The 22,226-nt window shown below is 38.2% G+C and overlaps 1 protein-coding gene across 4 annotated transcripts in view; it reads left to right on the top strand.

The window, feature by feature from the left end:
* kazna (kazrin, periplakin interacting protein a) overlaps positions 1-22,226 on the top strand; it is a 216,403-nt gene that overhangs the window by 22,665 nt on the left and 171,512 nt on the right. For all 4 annotated transcript variants that reach the window (XM_055222893.1, XM_055222894.1, XM_055222892.1 and 1 more), the window contains exon 2: positions 16,723-16,936. In XM_055222893.1, coding sequence (XP_055078868.1) covers positions 16,723-16,936 — 214 coding nt within the window. The remainder of the gene's footprint in view (positions 1-16,722; positions 16,937-22,226) is intronic.

Raw genomic sequence — 22,226 nt, 5'->3', positions numbered from 1 at the left:
ATTTCAAGTACTATGTGACATCACGTAGTACTGCCATGATTAATGCCAGATATATCTAATTACAAAAAAGCTGGCTGCAGGGGTGGAGCTTGAAATATGGATACCTGTTAGACCAATCACATTGTCCGTTATACCTCTAGACCCCTCCCCTCCTCCTCTCTCTCCCTTTAGTCCTCCAGACACTGCTCAGTTTAGCAGCTCTGTTTGAAATGTGGTTAGGTGTTTAGTCCCACTTTAAGATAAAATATTTACTACCACTGAAGAAAATGGAGAATTGTCTGGTGAAGGTAGTTGGGACTTTAAAAACAAGAGGAGCACCTCTTGGATCACTACTGGATAACATCATGCAGTGACACTAAGCATTTTAAGCTTTTAAGAAACAACTTCTTTCATTTCATTTGCTCAAAGTTACAAAATCTGTAGTATCAAGGACAGAATCAATCCTATAATCTGTCATCTTTGGCTCGTGCGTGATTATGCAGATGTTTGCAAATGAATCCATTACTGTTTTATTATATTAACGTGGGGCGCCTGCAGAAAAACTGAGTGATGATTAGACTATGAGAGAGACACCTTTGGGTGCTGCGAAACCTGACTCCTGTGATGCACACCCATAATCCATCTGGACTGCTGTATTTTAATGTTGAATTAATTTACTATTAAATTAGCATTTCCACCCAGTGCATCAAGTTAATGAATCCTTATTTACCTATTTGAATTTTGTGTGTGCATGTTTTGTGTTGCTTTTGTAGGTTATCTACTGTTCGGCTCATTGCCATAGACTATGCGTGTAAAAGGACATAGCTAACCTGCTAGCTATCATGTTTCAAATAGAAAGTCAGCATCAGGGCGCTTCCGGCTCCATCGACTCCGGCTCCAATTCACTTTCAATTGAAAAACTGTCGGCCCTCCCTCCATAACTGCTGCTGTCAGGCTCATCATTTTGGTCTTAAAATGTTTGGATTAACTTGCTCTACATGATCCTGGTATTTATGTTTCTCTATTTTGGGCGTAAATCAAGATATGAACATTGCTAACAGATAAAATTAGGTGCTTTCTTTCCCCGAGGTCACTCTCCCAGCGTTGGCAATAGTTTAACTGCCCATTTCGCTGGAGCCAAACACTATGGGTGACACTTTCTTAGTCCACTTTTTTATACAGTCTATGTTCATTGCTTTACCTTCTGGACAGGATGTGTTTGAATTTTTTGATAATTTATCGTGACAATTGTTTTTTTGGTACATTTTGTCACCTATTCTAAAGGTCGACTGTTTAATCCCTGCTACTCGCAGAAATGCATAATGTTGCTGTGCCCTTGGACAAGACTATGAATGAGTTTGTGTGCGTGCCCAGTGGAGGTGTGAAAGCGCTGAACTGACAAATTTATTTGGATTTTAAAAGCGCACTATGTAACTTTTCTGGCTGAGAGTCTCCCACCTGTTTTCTACCAAGGGGATGTTATTGTGTTGCTGAGAATGTTCAACAGTATGGCATTAAATATCAATCCTGCAACTGCTTTTTATTGCAACAGATACTACAATGAAATGGAAAAAAACAAACAAAAAAACATGCATTCTTACCAAGGGGGCTCGCATCTCTACAGATTTCACCTGCTCTGTATTGAGATAGATAAGTTCAATGCCAAACTGTGGATTTTTCTTTATTTTTTTTATTTTTTTATTGTAATATAAGAGACAATAAGAGTTACTTCTGTTCTTATATGGGTATGAGTATGTGTGTATGGGTAGGTAAGTAATAAAACAGGAAGAAAAGAAATAAGAGGAAAAGGCAGAGAATTTAGAAAGAAATGATAATAATAATAATAGTAATAATAATAGTAATAATAATAGTAATAGTAATAATAATAATTAGGTGGGGTTCCAGTTTTTTCCTTTCATTTCCTTTTCCTAAAAACTGGAATATTACAATCAAAGAAATAACATGTGGAAAAGTTATGTATGGGCACCTTTAAAGTATTACAGTGTTTGAAACACAGAACAGTCACTATGTTTACGCAAGGAAACCTGAGTGTGCTAAACAACCAAGTTCAAGTCGTCTTTACCCCAAATCTGTCAGACCACTCTTATCCCAGTTTACAACGCAAGTCAAAGAATGTGGGGCTACAATGCCTTCAGGTGTTTGTAGTAAGTTAAAATAAGCACTAAAACTTTACATCTATAATAACCAAGAAAACCATACATCTAGTTACACTTTTAGCAGTAGTAGATAAGCGACATCTCATTTACGTGGAGCATTTGATTTCAGATGATATAGTGGGAGCTACATTACTGCAGCTCAAATAAACACATTGAAGCTCTGGTAGTTTTCACTTTAACATAGCGGACAAAAACAAATCAACATGTGCACGGTGGAGAGGCCATGCAGTACCCTGTGCAGTTGAACGCCTCTCCTAGTACGTGCCTAATGTAAATGTAATGTTACGTTCTCGGATGTCTACGAATATATAAGTAAATACTTTGACATTTGAACCATGACGCCTCATTCTTAAATTGGATTAGGCCAGTTATCCTTCTTTTTTCCTAGCGTGCATGTGAACGTAGTGAATGTAATTGAAAGATGCATAAATCACTGATAAATACATTTATTCAAATACGAACATGGTTTCAAACTGCATGTCCCCTCCAGCTCTGAACAGTTCTTGGTGCATGCTTTCCCCTTGGCTCCCTCCTTTAACTTGTGCTCAAATCAAATGTTCCACTGAATGTAATGTATTGTTAATGTTTTGGGGGCTTTGTTGTGATGTGGAGGCTTGTCATCAGTGCACTGTGGTTTTGAAGAAAAGTGCTTTTGAAGGAACGCATTGGCCCCAGCAGCAGAAGCACGACACGGGCTGAATACTGAAAAGGCAGACGCCACAGTCAACATTGTTACTGCCTCTCACATACATGTATACCATCACTTTGCAATTGCACTCAACAATGACTTTCTGTTTTCTAACCTGCTGTATAATACTAAAGAAAATGTACCATGATGCAAATTTGCTAATGACAAATTAATAACTGACATCCATCCATTTTCTTCCACTTATCCGGAGCTGAGTCACAGGGGCAACAGTCTAAGCAGGGACTCCCAGACTTCCCACACCCCAGACAGGTCCTCCAGCTCCTCCGGTGAGACCCCAAGGCGTTCCCAGGCCAGCCGACAGACATAGTCCTTGCAGCGTGTCTTGGGTCTTCCATGGGGCCTCCTCCTGGTGGGACATGCCCAGAACACCTCCCCAGGGAAAACGCACAACTGACAATGATACAAAATTGTAATTTAGAGGAAGAAAATGTCCCTACTACTACTACTGCTATTTCTGCTGCTACTAATACTAATATGAATACTAATAGTAATAGTACTGCTATGCTTTAGAGTTACCAAAAGTATCCATCCATCCATTTTCTTCTGCTTATCCGTGGGCGGGTCGCGGGGGCTCCCAGACTTCCCTTACCCCGGGCACGTCCTCCAGCTCCTCCGGTGGAACCCCAAGGTACCAAAAGTACCTCTCCTACCAAAAGTATTGAACATCTAAACTAAACTAATTGATACTAAAACGAGTATTAAAACTAGATTCTCATTTGAGCAACAAATATAAGATCATATAGACTAGTTTACGCCCATGGATCACTATAGAACCTACCTGGACACTGAGGGATTACAAGGATATATAGGTCACATGGCTATATAAAATAAAGTACTATGATGTAATGTTGAAAATCACATTCTATTGTCTAAATAGAGCGTGTCTTTAATTATCACTGTGGTATCGGAATCGTTTTTGAGTATGGAGTCTATTCCTTAGTATCGAAATCGAGTTCGAAATTATATTATCATGAAACTACTATGCTTTCAAATCAAAAAATCAACAAAAATCCCAAATCAACGCACAACTCCAGGTAGAATTTTTGTAGAAACGACTGTAGAACTGTTGACGCTGTTGACCCTCCTGTCACAGTTGCATTAAAAAGGGCATCTATATAACTCTTCGAGCCATAATCTGCATGCCGTTTCAGTCCAACATAAAGACTTGTTGCTACAAAAACCAACGCAAAGATGAAAAATGTACATAATCAAACGTGTCTGCGGAGACTTATGCTAAACAGTCTCATTCAAAGGGCCTTTTCAAAGCCGCTGTCACAGATGCATTTCACACTGTGCAGTAAGAGCACTCGGAATAATATGCTAAACTGGTCAACAGCAGGCAGCATCACTCAGTGTCAGTTTGAGTGGCTTACATTGATATAAAGGCAAAAGAGCAGTTTGTATAGAGAAAATGATATCTGCTATGCTAATATATATTCAGTGAAGTGTAGATGAGACTTTCTTTGTATTTTATTTTAATTGCACCACATTGGGCTGAGGGATATTAAGTTAGGCCGACTAGACGTCCCTATTTCTCTGTGACAGTCCCACTTTTGAGCCCTGTATTTCATGTCCCGGAAGATTTATCCAAACACATATGAAACGAAGGAGCTCATTGGTCACCTATGATTTACAAATAAAATCTAATTCATCCGCCCTCCGTTAACAGTGTATTGCTTCCCTCATTGATTCTGCAGAAATCCGTGATGTTTTTCAGCACCCTGAGACATTTTTTTTCCTTTATTAATTCCAACAGACCTTGTTTGTGCCTGATGGGCTAATTTTACCTGTCAATCGCACCCATTTGAAAACGGGTAGATTCACCGGTAACCACACTCACATCTTTGTAAAGTATTGAAGAATTGTGTGTTCTGAATCCCAGGCAAGATCTGTCGGTTTTATGCAACAAATGTCCCAGATGTCCCTATTTCTGACCAATTTGACACCCGCCAACAGTAAAGAGGGGGACGATATTGTCATTTGTTTAGCCAAAATGCAAAACCTTCTGGTCACACTAAATTAAGTTGAACTAGAAGCTTAATTCTGCAATACTTTCTGTGGTAGGGCTGATTTGGAAAAAATATCTAATTGAGATTTTTTTTGACGTGCTTTGCAATTCGATTTGTGCTTTATGTTTTAATAATGGGATAATGTTCAAATCACATATTTTAAATGCGTCCAGAAGAATCGACAGAGACTGAAATATGAACTGAAACAACTAATACAAGAATTACATTTCCAAACATGTTGGTATAAATCTAAAATACAGGGTTGATTACAGACAGGATATTTTGTTGTTTGTGAAGAAAATTATATCACCTCAAAAACTGAATTTGCGATTTGCTAATTCCATCGATTTAGATTCAGTTGTGATTAATCTTGCTGCAGTAGTTGTCTGATATAGACAATTAAAATGTTATAATTTGTTAACAGCAGGTAAAGACGTGAGTGCTTCACTGGGTCTGGTTCTGGACCGATCATTAACAGCCAATTAAGAGCCACAATAATCCAAAACAGAGCAAACATTTGTGCTTGGCTTACACTGTTTCCTTCTTCTCAGACATGGAAGGACATCGCAGTGCCCACTGACCTGAGGGAAGTCTGTACAGCTCTGAATCAATGCAATTTCTTTGTTTCACCTGAAAACCGTAGTGGCCGAGGCAGTGACAGCTAAAGTCCTCTATATATCAACTTTACTTTATCAAATGCACTACTGAAATTACGCAGGATCACATTGTTATAATGCAGGTTATGTCTATCATTTACCTTAAGAGTTCACTATTTCTTTCTGATAGTAATATAAAACAACCAAATAATTATACAAGCCAAGGGACAAATTTACTGAGCTGATGACTCAGGATTACATTACAGTACAACATTTATTTAATTTATTTCAAGCAAGTTTCAGTATCTTACAGAAGGGAAGATAATAAAACAGATTAAAAAGACAATGAGCTGTGGCTCTGCAATCTCTATACATATATTTGTCTAATAAAACTATTATTTGGCTGAATTATAGTAACTGAGTAGTCGTAATAAGAGCTGACACTAGAATATTAAGTTCCACCAGTATGCACAATAATACAGAAAGACCTCCAAGCTGTGATGTCTAAATTACTCCAGGACCTGATTGTAACACTATTAAAAACTATTTCATAAGGGCCAAAAAAATTTCAGATTAAAACAGTATTTACTTCTATGCTGCTACACACTGAGACACATAAGACTCCTGAACTCTACTCTAAACTAAACATTCTACATTCATGCCAACATGTTTGAGTGTTAACTTTAATATAATAAAACTGTTATGTACATATGCATCTTATATGTCTTTACTTTTGCTGAACAGAACTATCCATTGAGTGTAATATTATGTAATGTGCACAGTCTGGACATTCTTGTAGAAGATGCTCCAAATATACCAGCTGAGCTGAGGGACTGTGCTGAAACAGCACAGTCAGAGGTACAGTAGGAAAGATATTTCCTCCTTGCAGTCTAAAACAGATCATTTTGCCTTTTGAGAACATTTAACTCCAGTGCCAACAACACTGGAGTATGGCATGTCAAGAATATGTTTATCAGTTTTAATAAGTGTTTGTAAAGATATGAATGGAAACCAGGTTTTACTCAGGCAGCTCCTCAGAGAAATCTTCAATAAACTGCCAAAGATTTATTCATAAAAAGTGAAGTTTACATTTGTAATAATCATGTTTTAACACACACGTTATACAGTAATTTATTCATTTACCTGAGATGGATTCTGGTGAGCTCTGAATAGTGCTCCACACCCTGCACTCTGAGCAGCAGCGCTGACACTATCTGCCAACAGATTATCTCACTAACACGACTGCTGCATTAAGACCGAGCTACAGCCCCATGAGTGAATTTATACTTATACAGGTTTTGATTTGAGCCCAGTTTAGTCCTATTGCAGACTTGAGTTGTTCTTCTAGTCCTGGTTTGGTTCTGGGTTTAGTCCCGATTTTGAGATGGTATGTGTGCAAGTTTGAAAGACAGGCAGGTTGAGTATGACGGAACATGCAATAATGAAATAAATCACAACTGCAGCTATATTTAGGAGAGGAATTAACATTATAACATGCACTTTGAATGATTTAAAAAGTACATTTAGCATAATGTAGGCTCTTTAAATTCTGCCCATTTATTGTGATTTGTAGTTTGGTTCGAATAATAGATTTCACCAATGCTTTCGTTTTACAGTTGTCCAAAAAGCGCAGATTTCACCTTTGGCCATTCTCTCCCTGTGGATGTGAATGTTGCTTGCGTAGCTGCTTGGAAACCCTTAGTGCATTAGCCTCTTCTGTACAGTGACTGCTCTGCAACAATGGCCATGGTGTAAGTGAAAATGAAACCACTGAGGCTTGGGATTCACTGTATGGGACCTACAGCACTGCAACTTTCTGATACAGGAGCACAATGTAAGCAGCCTGCACAGTAAAGCCATTGCCTACTGTCTGTATTCTTATGGTAATAGACTCTGATATAAGTGTGTAATTGTATATTTGAGGCTGGATTTGCTTGGCTAATCATAAAAAGTTTAATCTTGGCATGTGTTCTTTTGAGAAATCCTGGAAAGAAAGAAAACTTAACATACTTTCTGAAGTTAACTTTTGCAAATTGCCCAGAAAAAAAAAGATTTATAACCATTTTAGTTGCGAATAAAATTATCTTTCTAAAACTGTAATTTAGATTTACACTGGGTGTCATTTAGAAATATAAACAATGTTGGATATTAAAGCTACTTTCTGTAAATAGCTTCAAAAACACACCTGGAGTTGTGTTTTGTTTCATTCCCACATGTTCGAGTAATCCTTTATTATTAGTCTGTTTACATCTCCAAATGCATCGTTCCACCTTGTGATGTCATGAAGCGGTAGTTTTCAATTTAACGGCTACTTTTTTACCTTTAGTTCAATAAAGTTGGGTAATTCCAGGGCTGAAGTTATCCTAATGATTGTAGTGAAGGTGTATGGAGTTTAAAAACACAGTGGAGCACTTCCTGTATTACCACATGATGACGTCACAAGGTGGAACAGAGTGTTTTCTGTTTGAGAGAAGAACTCAGCCTAAATATGCAGGTTTTGTGTTAAACGTGTGTAAATGAAACCAAACACAACTCCAGGTCTGTTTTTAATGAGGAAACAATATTATAACATAGATCAGAAAATAGCATAATATGGAAAATAATACAAATAGTAGCTTTAAGTAACACAGCAATTTTAAAATGTCAGAATCTTTTCATGATGCAGATTGTGTTGTATTAAAGCTTTCAATAGTTCCTGTCTCCTCTGCTGGCAACAATGAGGCAAGTTCAGCAGGTTAAATATGGCTAAATACGGTAGAGGGAAGCAGCATTTTTATTTGAAAAACAGTTTGACTCATGACAAGTTTGACTCATGTTCAAAGGAAATGAATAAACATCTGTATTGTTTATGTTGAGGAAATTAACACTGAAAGCCATTTTTATTTCTTTTATACTTTGTGATTCATTTACTATTTGCATATAGCTCAGCCCTAGTATTAAAGATAATTTGAGAACTGCTATGATCATGAGTCCAGTGAAGGTGCTAACCATAAACATGCAGAGGACCCCCGGAGAGATGCTACGCGGTCTATGCATCATTTAGAGAAACAGAAACAATGTTAAAAATATAGATCAAAACATACTGTGCACATAGGAGGCAATTGTTTAGCACCAGAGATGGAAAAGTTTGAGTGTTCATCTTTTTATCTGCACTTTTTAATAGTGTGTGGGAGGAAAATAACAAGAATAATATGATGGGTCCATATGTTTCTAAGATTGTTTTTGCAGTTGAAAATGTAACAGCATGCAGATGAGGTATGTACAATAAAAATAGTGCTTATGTTCACGGCTGCATCTAAGCACCAAAATCTTGCTCTAAACAAGAATTTGTTTGTGGCCGTCCAATAGATGCACGGTTTTAAAAAAATAAATACACCATCATTGTTTATACCATTGTTCATGCTAACACGCTAACTTAGCATGACACTATTAGCAAAAAAATTGAAAATAGCTCAATCACTTTTATCCTGTGCTCTTTTTTGTGGTTACATTTTTTTCTTTTTTGGTTGTGACCATAACCACTTAGTATGTTTATGTATCGACTGTATAAAGAAGTGGACCAAGTGAGAGTGACGTCCAGTCAAATGAACTTCATCGAGTCTAGCGGTTATAGGGGCCTATTTGGAGACGAGTTCCATATTTTGAATTGCAATTGCGAGTATCATAGCAACCAAGAGCCAATCCAGAGCGAGGGTGTAATGCCCTTTCCCGCCTGTACCACTGGTTTAGCAAAGAGCGGGCGCTTAGCAACACTGTCAATCAAACCTGCTGCTAATGCTAACGGGATAAGCCTCATGGGAAAGCGCCTGATTTGTCTCATACTAATGTTCATATCTTGAGTTACGGACACAACTGCAAAATAAAAAAAAACAGGCTCATGTAGAGTGACTTAATATGAACATTTTAAGACCAAAATGATGAGCCTGACGGGAACCGTTACAGAGAGTTTTTCAATACAAAATCTATGCTCACTTCCTGTTTGGAATGTGGCAGCTAGCAGGTTAGCTATGTCCGTTTATATATACAGTTTGTGGTCATACTTGAACAAATTAGGTTAAAGTGCATATGACAGGTTTTTGTGTTTTTTCAGATTTTATTAGAAATTAAGTTTGTAGAAAAAGTTGAGAAGAAAAGTATAAAAATACAGGAAGTAATGGGGAGTTCTAAAATGGAATACCTCTATTAATGTTTCCATGCAGCACTGAACCTTTCAAAATGCAGTGAATTTACACGCAAAACATGTAAATTCAACAGTGATGTTATTTATTTTTATTAATCTAATCATAACTATTGTACATTTTAGCACAAGTTTTGGTCCTTGTTAACATAATGGTTGCTTGGTAACTGTTATGAAATTACCTCCACATTTGTCCATGTCCAAAACAGGAAATTAATTTATAAACATCACCAACATTAGAAAAACTGAAAAAAGACAAGATTTGTTTTGTCAAATCTTAAATATAATGTCGTCAGCTGTGTTTTAGTAACATTCACTTTCATTTCCTGACATTCTGGAAACACAAAATCTTAATCTAGTTTAGTTTATGGATGACTAAAACACTGAATCGTTTTATGCACCCACCTGGTAACCAAACTATTACTTACTCCTAAAGGTCAAACATTTCCATCTCTTGACATTGTGTACAATAGATGGATTCAGAACCATGGAGTGACTTTGGGATTATGGCCCCGTTTGAGAGCGTCCCATAGGAATAATGCATGAGGCGCGTCAGAGGTGTCTATAAATACCCCTCGTGTTTGTGACAGGGCGAGGGGTGTCGGTCTGATGGATGAGAGCTCTGCCACAGACTGTAGGACATGCAGGTACGGTTACAGCAGCGTATACGGACTAGGGCTGTCAAAACAAATCAATACTCAGATACTAAAACTCATATCGAAACTAGACACTCATTTGAGCAGATATTGATATTGAATAAATTACATAAACAGTACAAAATTTGACCTTCCCTGAATAGTTTAGTTTGGTCTCTGGTTTATATTAGAACTATGACCACATGGTAACATTAAAGAAACTATTGTGATGAAAATTATACATTTTTATTTAAGGCTTCACTGTGACCATGATCAGTGAAACCGCACATGGGCTAAAGTGGATTTTGCATTTTAAAGAGATTCAACGCATATGTAATTTGATGGTTTAACTAGAACCCAATTCATATTTCTGCACATAACATGTCTGTGTGATCGCTCAGTTCTCCAGGTATTGTCCATAGCAAAATTAAATTCTTTCAGTTGGACAAAAAGTTTGAGTGAAGATAATTTGCTGCTCATCCAATCGGCTTCTTCAGTTCTGGTCAGATTGCTGGTGGACACTGCCTTTTATCTATCTGTAGGAAGGAGCTAACTACACTGAAACTAACACACCTGCTTGTTTACAGTTTCTGTTTGTTGGCTTGGTCTATTGAACTACACTGTGTGAACTGAGTCATATTTTGCATAATCGTTAAAAGTCCCTAATGGGGCCTATTAGCACACTATCACTATTGTTTTCCTTGTTTGGATTTAGGTCTGAGGATGAAGTTTTATATTTATACTGTATATAGATAAATGACGTCTAAACCCCCATTCCTGTCCATCAGTAATCTGACCAGAACTGAAGAAGCTGCTTGGATGAGCAGCGAAACATCTTCACGCAAAAAACTTTTTCTCCAGTTGACGGAATTTTTCTTTCACTATTCTGCACATAAAGTTACTGCAAGAGATATTCTTTCTTCATGACAGCCCTAATTGTAGGACTGTGCAACTCACTGGATTTAAACCAAGATTGAGATTCAGACATTTCAGACATCAATCATCTGCTTGGGTCGACAGCCAGTACGCTCAGTAAATTATTAAAAGCATGTATTGTTTATGTCCAGGAAATGAATACTTGAATGTAATAAAATTATACTTGAATCTTTTTTTTTTGGTCCTAATGCACTGCCCTGCCTAATCAAATAAAAAAGGAGTGGTATTGAAATTGATGTTTTGTGTCAAGCATTTTCCTTAGCATTTCAAAATAGAGTTTGACAACACCAATATGGACCACACGTACATATGTCATCATCTCTGTGTTTTCATAGTTACACCTTCACCAGACTGTTTAACTTTTCAAATGCAACAATTTCAAGTAACTTTGACACATCTGCCTCTTTTTCACTTTGCCAATAGATGCAGTGCTCTGCTGGTGTATTTCAGATGCATTTCGTGATAACTCAGGACTGGTGCTATATGTGCTTCTAGACAGGAAATGCCCAAACCTGCCATAATTCATTGCATTCAGTAACATTAAAAGTGTTGTACTTCTTAAAAATCTGAGAAACAACTCTAATAATAATAATATTTATACGTAACACTTGTTTAGAACTTGCCATGACACTCCAAAACACTTCACACAACTAAAGACAGACAAAACACAAATGAAAGAAACATAAAAAAAGGAAATGCAGTTATTTGAAGGCAATTTTGACCAGGTGAGCTTTCAGGGCTTTTTTGAAGATGGTGAGTGTAGATGAGTTTCTGATGTGTTTGGCCGGGGAGGTCAAGAGGGTGAGGGCGGCAGCAGAGAAGGCCCTGTCCCCCGAGGTGTTATGTTTTGTCCTGATGGGGGGGAGACAGGAGGTTGGCATCAGCTGATAATAGAGCACAGGAGGGTGTGTGGTGGTGGAGGAGCTCAGAGAGGTTATGGAGGGATTTGTACACAATGGTAAGGATATATAAAAAAAAAATCAAATCTCTTAATTGGACAAAAACTTAAATGAAGATGTTTTACTGCTCATCTAAGCCAATTCTTCAGTTCTGGTCAAATTGCCGGTGGACACTGTCTTATATCTGTCTAAAGGGAGGAGTTAGGATGGAGTTATAAATAGGAGGCAGATGATGTCTAAGGCCCCCCGTTCTTCTTAACTCCCCTCTCAAACCATTTACTTTCGTTTGCTAAGATCTGTACCTCACTATCTTCAAAGGAGTGGTTAGTGGCTTTGAGGTGGAGATGTACAGCAGACTGGGGTCCTGAGCTGCTCTTTCGATGGTGTTGGTACATCCTCTTATTGAGTGACAGTTTTTGTTTCTCCAATATAACACACACTGCACTCTTCACTACACTCAATGGAGTAGACCACGTTGCTTTGCTTGTGGTGATGTCCTTAGGGTGAACCAGTTTCTGTCTTAAAGTGTTTGTGAGTTTGAAATAGACCAGAATCTCATACTGTCTGAAAAGCCTCTGAAGCTTTTCTGACACACCAGCTGTGTAAGGAACGGTTACACCTTTTCTTCTAGATGCTGATTCTCTGTTGTCCTGTTTTTTTTGTTATATTTTTTGGCTCTTTTAGATCTATTGAAGGCCCTTTTGCATATTCACAAGCAGAGACGACTTTCTGCACATGGGTTACTGATACTGGGACAATAAAACACTTTATATTTAGGTGCAAACAGTACACAGTGGACGTATTTTGACCTCAAGAGTTGCTTATACAATATATCTATCATTTTTATCAATTAAGCTGATCTATAGAAAAATATATTGTGCTAGTAAATGTAGTAGATGTGTATTTTTGTATATATTCTTAAAACAGCCTTGCTATACACAGAACAAAATGAGCTCCATACGAACATTACATAGATCTAAAAGAAATCTGTCGGCTTACTGTGGGGATTCAGACGTCCACCTCCACAGGCTTTGACAACCTACGATTACTGCCTCCATGGTCTATATGCATTCCTATACAAACTGATCAAACAAATTTCCCCATTACGTTGATATGGTAACTGCAACTTTGAATTGTTGTACAGTATAACTCTTGTAGGATGGTAATATCTATTGTTTCACACCAAGAAAGTTTCTCTTATTGTACCATGTAGTAGTTTCTGTATGGGGTTTGCATGTTCTCCCCATGTTTGAATGCTGAACACTTTCTCAAGAAAATAGTGTCAGATACAAATCCATACTAAAACTACTATCAGGACTAGAATCAAAACTAGTAGCAAAATTAGAGCATGAGGGATTACAGAGATATAAAGTACTTTTATTTCATGTTGAAAATCACCTTCTGTTATTCAAAGAAAGTAAAAAAAAAATATATCATCGTGGTATCTGAATCAGTACTGAGTATCGAGTCATTCCTTAGCATCGAAATCAAGTTTGAAATTTTTGAATCGTGACAGCGCTACAAGAAACATAACTGTTATTTTGATGGAAGGATGAGTCAAATGCAGAGAATATTTTTGCTCAAAACCTTTGATGTACAAATGGAGTAGCAAATGCTCCATTGCCCAAAAGTTGTTGGTTTGATTCCTTTTACCAGCTGTGCTATTGTCCCACTGGGAAGACACTGTATGAACCTGTTTTTTGTAATTCTCTTGACTATTAAAAGTATAATTAGTGCTCCATTTCTCTGCTCCACACGTATGCTGTTGTTTTTGAAAACATTTTGTATTTACTGAGACATTAACTAATTATTCTGATTAATTGAATTTGGCAAAGGAAAGCTTGTTGGCTGTCTGTATTGGCTGCTGTGTGGAGCTCTGCAGAGAATTCCCACTGCCAATAAAATGATCAAAATAAAACCACAACTATAGATTTCAACCAAATAACAACTCGTAACATATAAATAAGCAAACGGAGCACTTTGCTGAGCTGACGGGTTTAAGATTGTGTGATATCGGTGAAAGCGATGTCCAACGCAAACATTGACAAACAGCTTGGATCTTTATCTTTTATCCATTTGTTACAGATGCTTTGTGTTTGAATAGACTATGCAATCTCCATGGCAACCGCCTCCATATCCATATCTATAGTCCTTTAGACAATTATCACAGATTTACAAGCAACATGCCTTCCTAATTTCCAGAATTGGTTTCAATGCATAAAGAATATGGCGACTAACAAGTGGATATTATAGAAAATGGATTCATAATTTCTATATTTTATACTGTCAAATATTGTGATGGTAAGTAGGTAAGTAAGTCAACATTGTGATTTTAAATTTGTAAGAAAAATGAATGTTTACATGCCTGACCAAGCAAAAACCTATACACATTAAACTGTTTTGCATGAACCAGACTATATATAAATATAGCTAACGCACTAGCCAACGCGTTTAAAATAGGAAGTAGGAATAGGAAGTGAGCAGGCGCACTTCCGGCTCCCATTGATTCTGGTTCCAATTCACTTTCTATTGAAAATCTGCATCTGTCAGGCTTGTATTTTTGTTCTTAAAATATTTGTATTAACCCAGTCTACTTGATCCTGGTATTTTTATTTTGCTATTGTGTCCGTAAATCAAGATATGACCATTAACGACGGACAAACAAGGTGCCTTTTTTCCCCAAGGTAACTCCCGCTATGATTAGCAACAGGTTTGATTGACAGTGTTGCTAAGCGCCCATTCCCAGCTAAACCAGTGGTGCGTGCTCTTAACATTCAACAGCCTCGCTCCAGATTGACTCTTTGGTTGCTATGGTACTCGCGGTCGGAATTCCAAATATGGAAGTCGGCCCCAAATTTGCCCCTATAACTCAGTGAGCTTAATTTGACTGGAGCGAAACGATATGGGTGATATAACACTCCCTTGGTCCACTTATTTATACAATCTATGAACTTAATAATAAAACACTCTTCAAAATAATATATGAATGCAGGTGAGTAATCTTGGGACTGGTTTTACTTATTGATTGACTGATTGAATGATTGGATTAATTTACTTGTACACTATATGTTTAATGTTTTATGTGCCTTGTCCTTGATAAATAAACACATGCTAAACTAAAGTAATAATACACTTTTTATACAAATTGGAAAAAAAACAACAATATATATTTTTTTAATCAGTCTTTGACAATATAAAAGTAACCACAGATCTTTTCAGTGCAGTGGAAAAAAATAGATTGACTTTGGATCCAGTGAGGATTATGTGTGTTATCAGTGAACAAGTGACAGTCAGAGCCTCCTGCCCAGAATCACACACTGGCTGAGATAGAAGAACTGATAGAACAAGCAGAAGGGAACATACCTGAGCTCAGAAATAAGACGGAAATGTATTTTCTGGATTGGAGGATGGTTTTAATTTGAACCTTTGTGGAGACTATAGAAAATGTACAAACAACCGTATAGTTCTTTCTATACAATTAGTGGTACTCAAAAAATTATTTGTTTAGGATTGGGTTTGTAAGAGTTTGAGGAGGTGGAACAAAGCACAGCATGCGCACTCACACATCTGGAGGCCTAAATGGGGGGAATGAGGGAGGAGCAGGAGGGGCGGGGTCTTGGTTGATAAGGAATAGTGTGATTGGTCTAACTAGTTATCCACATTTCAAACTCCGCCCTTGCAGCTAGGTGTTTGTGTGATCAGAAACACCTTGCTTTAATCAGGGCAGATAGTCCTGTGTGATGTTACGTAGTACTTGGGATTGCACTGGCCGCTAGGGATAGCACACTTGACGTTTTTTTTTTGTGTTTTTTTTTTCCACAAGAAAGCTGCAAATAAACCTAATATGCACTAAAATTACCAAAAAAGGGCAAGGAACAGTCGGCAATACTATTAATAGCAAAAAAGTTGATTTAGTATCTAGTTCCACTTTAAGTTATAAAATGTACATCTGCTATTTTGTTCATTCAAAATAGTAGATGTACATTTTGGGATAAATATATTCAGTGGCTGCTCATAAGAGATTGCAATTTCAATTAGATTCCAGTTAACTCTTCATCCCTTACGCTTATATCACCACAATGTTACTTTCTCTAAACAGCCATTTTGACACAACTACTGCTCCTCTTCCTTTCTTTAAACACACAAAGAACCGTGGTCCATTTGTCTCATTTGCATACACAGCTTTACCTCCTCTCTTCACTCCTCTTTCTCTCTCCACGTGCTTACATCTTTGGTCCAGCCCACTCGTCTCCCTCTCCCCTCCCTTCATTCCCCCCTGTTTTCCCATGTGTTGGTACGGTCCATTTAAAAAGGCGCTTGTCATCTCCTCAGAGCTGTGTCCTCTCCCAGTCAGCTGCTCGGGAGCACATTTCACCAGACCTACGATTACCGGCTCTCCAACACATGCTGTCTATAAAGTCACATTCCCACTTCTCTCTCTTTCTCTTCCCCCCCCCATCTCCTACAATCACGGATACCTCTTTATGGATTAACCATTTTGCATTGATCATGGAATATTATTAATTTTCTTTGACTTGGAAATGCCTAACTTGTCCAGAGCATGACGTTTCGCATGGATACTTTTCTTCCCTTTGTGCGTTTTAGGCCAAAATCGTCAAAATGATGGATGACAACAAGCAGCTGGCCCAGAGGATAGATGGGGCCATCCAGTCAGCGAGCCAGGAGGTGACCAACCTGCGCTCGGAGCTCAGTGCCACCAGCCGCAGACTGGCCGAGCTGGGGGCTAACGACTCCACCGGCAGCGGGAGTGGGAGCAGCACCGGGAACAGCACGGAGGGCAGTCAGCACAACCACAACGGTAAGAGAAACTAAAGACGGGGAAGAGTGGATCGTGTGTCTTCTGAATACTTGTACTGCAAAGTCATAGAGTTTAAAGTGAAATGTGTATGTTTTGCAAACTGGTGTATGGTTTCTACCACTAGTTACCACATGAGATCATTTTGTTTCTTCAGTTCTAGGTTTCACGCTGGTAAAGGTGCGCTATGTAACTTTTCAAGAAGGTGGTTCACTACCTGCTTTTGCTTGTAATGTTTCACAGAGTGCCATCAAAGTTATCTATTATTATTGCTCAAAAATACCTTGAAAAAGTACATTCTTATGGTGATCAGGATTGCTTCTCCACAGAGCTGACCTGCAACTTGACCTGGTTGCATCACCTGCTTGTCTCCATGGATATGACATGTTTAAAGCCGTATTGTAGAACATTCCAGGAAAAGCAATGACATCTCGAATCCTCCACCAGAAAAGTTACATTGCACACTTTTTTTCAGATATGAGTTAGTCCTAATGTTTAAGTTTAAATATTCCATGGTATTCTAACTGAACTGAGGTAGTGCTGCTTGATTCTTACATAGTCTCTCTCGTTCTTCCTTTCCACAAATGATCCTCTTTTTGTCTGATCAATAGCTAGCAGTTATTGTTATTAGCCTTATTAGAACTGAAAATGGAGTTGAATCACTTGAACCTGTTTTCTTTAATGCATAATTTATACGATATAAAGGGCAAACTATCCAAACCCACAGTGTGCGATATTTAAAGTCTAAGCTTGTATTTGTTTGTTCGTCATCCTGTTTGAGATTTTTTTTTTTTTTTTTGTACTTTTTGTTCCAGTCCAGTCATGTGGTACAGGTGTTTTTTGCAGTTATTTTAGCACTTTCTTTGTTAAGGTTGATACGGATTTGATTTTGTGTTAGTTTAGTCACATTTTGGGACATATTCGTATTCGTTTTGTTTTTCTTTTTTGTTAGGTCCTTACTTTTGCTGTTTTGAAGACATTTTTGCTGAATAATTCATATCATTATTGTGAATTTGCTTCTTTGATCTGCTTCTCTAAGGCTGATATATAACCAACATGATTATAGATGGATAACATGGATTCATATGTTTGGATTTTTTTTGTTAATAATCTAATCCATATCTTTAATTTAAATTTGGGACTCATTTAGCTGTCCTATATTACACAAAGCTGACTCTTGTGAGCGTTAAGCCTTGTTAAGAATGTTGTTACCACGTTTAGAACAGAAAAACACAGTGGAGCACTTCCTGTATTACCACATTCATGACATCACAAGGTGGAACAGAGTGTTTTCCATTTGAACTCTGTGTTAAACATGCATGAATGAAACAAAACACAACTCCAGGTATGTTTTCGATGAGGAAACAACATTAGAACATAGATCAGAGAATAGTGTAATATGGACCCTTTAACCTGCAAGTTCACAGCTACTTGGCAATAAGCTGTGCATGTGGCTAACCTTATCTCCACACTCAGATGAAGGCCGCAGTGAAGTTGTTCGGTTGTCTGTTTTACTTCAGTTTTGACACGTCCCACGTTCTGTTCCTGTGGCGTGTCCATTCATAAATCCCCATGTTGAATAATTAACCCCCTGAACTCTCACATGCACTTTACCGAGGGCACCGGGGCTAATGTTACGGCCTCTTTCCACTTTCACTGCCAGACGGGGAGGGGTGGGGGTGGTGGGGGGCGGTGTGGGGTCACCGAGGGGGCGGGGTCTTGGGTTGCCTTGAGATACTGTTACAGAGAGGTAGTTAAACCTGTGTTCCCATTTCACTATATTGCTGTTTTTGATTACTTTAAATCTATAGATAAGAGCCTTTTTAAGCGTGTTCTTTATACTTTAAAACAGATTAACACAGTTTGTTCTTACATATAATACTTGGAAATACTTGGTCTCTTCCTAACTGACCTAAACCATACATTTTTCTTTTTTAATCTGTGCTTAAAGTGGCTTCTGTAATGTAACATCTATTTGTTAGCTTCCTGTTGATAATATCCATGCTGCTGATGTCTTACTAAAAGCCTCACACAACCCCGGTGCTGTGCTTCATTCATCCATTCCAAGCATTTATATGGAAACTGAAGGGCTGCATACACATATATAGCAAGCTTCACAGTTCAGGTTATAAATACAAAACTGTGCAATTGTCAAAGAGCATTTCAAATCCAAAGTAATGTTTATCTATGTCCTATTTAAAGGGCCCATATTACGCTATTTTCTGATCAATGTTATAATGTTGTTTCCTCATCACAAACATACATGGAGTTGTGTTTTGTTTTTCATTCACACATGTTTAACACAGAAACCCTGCATATTTAGGCTTCTCTCAAACAGAAAACACTCTGTTCCACCTTGTGATGTCACATGGTAAAACAGAAAGTGCTCCACTGTGTTTTTAAACCCCATACACTAAAATCATTTGGATAATTTCAGCCCTGGAATTGCCAATCTCTACTGAACTAAAGGTAAAATGTAGCTGATAACTTGAAAACTACCACTTCATGACATCACAAGGTGGAACAGAGCATTTTGAGCTTTGGAGATGTAACAGACTAATGATAAAGTGTTACTCAAACAAATATAAATAAAAAAAAAACACAACTCCAGGTATGTTTTTGAGGAGGTAACACTATTCTAACATGACCTAAAGTTCACATTAGTCAGTTTTGTGTAATATAGGAACTTTAAAGATACACTATGTAACGCCACTTGCTTGTCTCCATAGAGATAATATTCTACATTATTGGCATTAAACTAACACATCTTGCATGGATTGAGTTACAAGTGTTTTTATTGCTTAATGAACATACATTCTTATTGTTAGCACGCTTGCTTCTCCACAGATCTGGCCTGTAACTTGACCTTATCCTGTCAACTTCTAGTCTTCATGGTGATAGATATGTTTAATGCCACAGCACCATCTCCAAGGAGACGAGCATGTAGTGGTCCCTTTACCATAAAAGTTACACTGTGCATTTTTAACTCCCGCAGTGGATTTTAAAAACAATCTATCTAGTGTTTAGCTTTTAGCCGTTTAGTCTCCACCTCCTCTCGCTCCGTCTCAGTATCTCTCTGTCCCTGTTACCATAGCACTCTGCTGGTGTGGCTCTGTAATCACTGGAGCTGGCAGAGTCGGTAGCCCACATATCTACCACATTCCTCTCAGATCAGGTTCACCAAAAAGGTCTCCTGTGTTTCCTCTGCTTCAGGAAGGAAATCAAATATGTCCACTCCAGCCTTGCCTTTGTCCTGGTATAACCTTGGGAGTGCAAATGTACAAAACTGTGTCAGCACTATTTCAATGGAGTGGGCATTTCGGCTTAGCTCTGCCATTACAGTCCCAATTTCTACTTAAAGGCTGTGTACTCAGTTTTCTTTCCATGTCTTTGAGCAGAAATGGTCTCGCCCCAGTAGAGATATATTGTATAAGCAGCTCTTGAGGTCAAAATAAGTCCATTGTATACATTCTGCATCTAATTATTAAGTGTTTTATTGTCCGATCAGGAACTTAGCATGCTGTTTCCATTACTGTGACTGCAAAACTCTGCTCTTAACAAACTGGTTGCAGTGAATAGTTCTGCTCTGAATGCATAAGGCAAGTGAGGAATACATTTGGACCAGGTACAATGCCTTGAAGTTCTTATTTTATCTTGAGAGACTTGCTAAGTGTATTACTCAAAGTTTAATGTCTGAAACAAGTAGCATTCTGCACCGATACCTGACTGAATGCGCATAATGCCCTCATGTTTTGGTGTGTGTATGTCTGTGGTGCCTCTTAACAAGCCCTGGTTTGCTCTCGCTCCTACAGTTTCCATAGCAGTGGGAGCCGTGTGAATGACGACACTAGGTGGGGGGGGTGGCGGGTGACGGGTGCTCATGATGTCACTGATTCAGAGCGGCTCTCCTCTGGGTGCTCCGCTGAAAGCATCATTAAGCCTATATGCACTCTGAATTCTCCCATAAACAACACGAACACAAATGCACTGCTGAAATGCCCACTCTTTCCACAGAGATTCTCCATGTCATTGTATAGAAAGAGTGTGATTCGTCTCAAAAACAGAAGGGTGTGTGGGTGTTTTTTCTTAATATTATACTTTTTTAAATTTTTTACTATTATGAAATAAGCTTGTAAAACCACCATGGCCATAACTCCAGCACCTCTGCTCCTTCTTCGCACATAGGTAGGGCTTAATTAGTGGGCTAACAGCCAACAAGTGTATTTAAGCAAAATTTATCTTGCCCCAGTACAGAGATATTGTGTAAACAGCTCTTGAGATCAAAATATGGCCGCTGTGTACGATCTGCATCCAATTAATAGAGTGTTTTATTGTCCGACGATCAGGAAGCGTCAGATTAGCATGCTTGTTGTTTTTCACATTGCAGTGCATGTGTCAAACTCAAGGCCCGTGTGCCAAATGTGGCCCTCCACCTCATTTTATGTGGCCCTCGACAGGGTAAATTAAAAGGTATGATGGTCTTAAAATGTCATTTTATCAGGAGTTACACAGCCACATTTTACATCCAGGCAAATGTAACATTTGTAACTTGAATAAGTAATAAATACAGAAACAGTTTATTCACAAGTTTAAAAAGTAGTTAGATTTATTTTACATCTGGCCCTTTGAGAGCAGCCCTCAATAAGAATGTGTTTGACACCCCTGCATTACAGTGATGGTATCTGACTGTTGTATAAAAGCGCTTGTAAAATCATCGCGGTGAATAATTAGGATGCTCTGAATGCATAAGGTAAGTGAGGAAGAACTTTTGAACACTGCAAACAGACAGGAAAAATCAGTTCCAAACAAAATGGGAAAGCAAAATGAGGAAAAAACAAAAAGTATAATCCTTAAAATAGGTTATACTAAACAGAATATATCTACTCTAGTAAACTCATTCATTATTGTTCTTTTTTTTGTTTTATTATTATTATGAATTCCCACCCTCTGATGTCCGTTCCCTCCCAGTCCAGTTGAAAAGCTCGGTTGTATAATAGAAACCGTTTTGTACTTGGTCATTAGGTCGTTTGTCATCAGCTCCAGTGTTCTGCATTAGCCAGGGGGGTCACTGTTTCACTGCACAGCCCCAGACAGACACTCCTCTGGGGGGGAGTAGGAGCGGTCCCGGATACTACCTGGTTCTCTGTGCTAACCTTGCTCGAAGGCTACGGACCATAATTGCGGTTTTCTCAGAGGGTTTCCACATTTGCATTTTTTCACTAAAAGCAGCCGGTCGCAGAGATATGGATAAATGGAAGCCGGTCGTGTATTGTTTAGGCGGTGTCCATAGAGA

This window comes from Periophthalmus magnuspinnatus, chromosome 7, assembly GCF_009829125.3.
Source record: "Periophthalmus magnuspinnatus isolate fPerMag1 chromosome 7, fPerMag1.2.pri, whole genome shotgun sequence".
Classification (NCBI taxonomy): Eukaryota; Metazoa; Chordata; class Actinopteri; order Gobiiformes; family Gobiidae; genus Periophthalmus; species Periophthalmus magnuspinnatus.
This window is presented reverse-complemented; position numbering and strand designations above follow the sequence as displayed.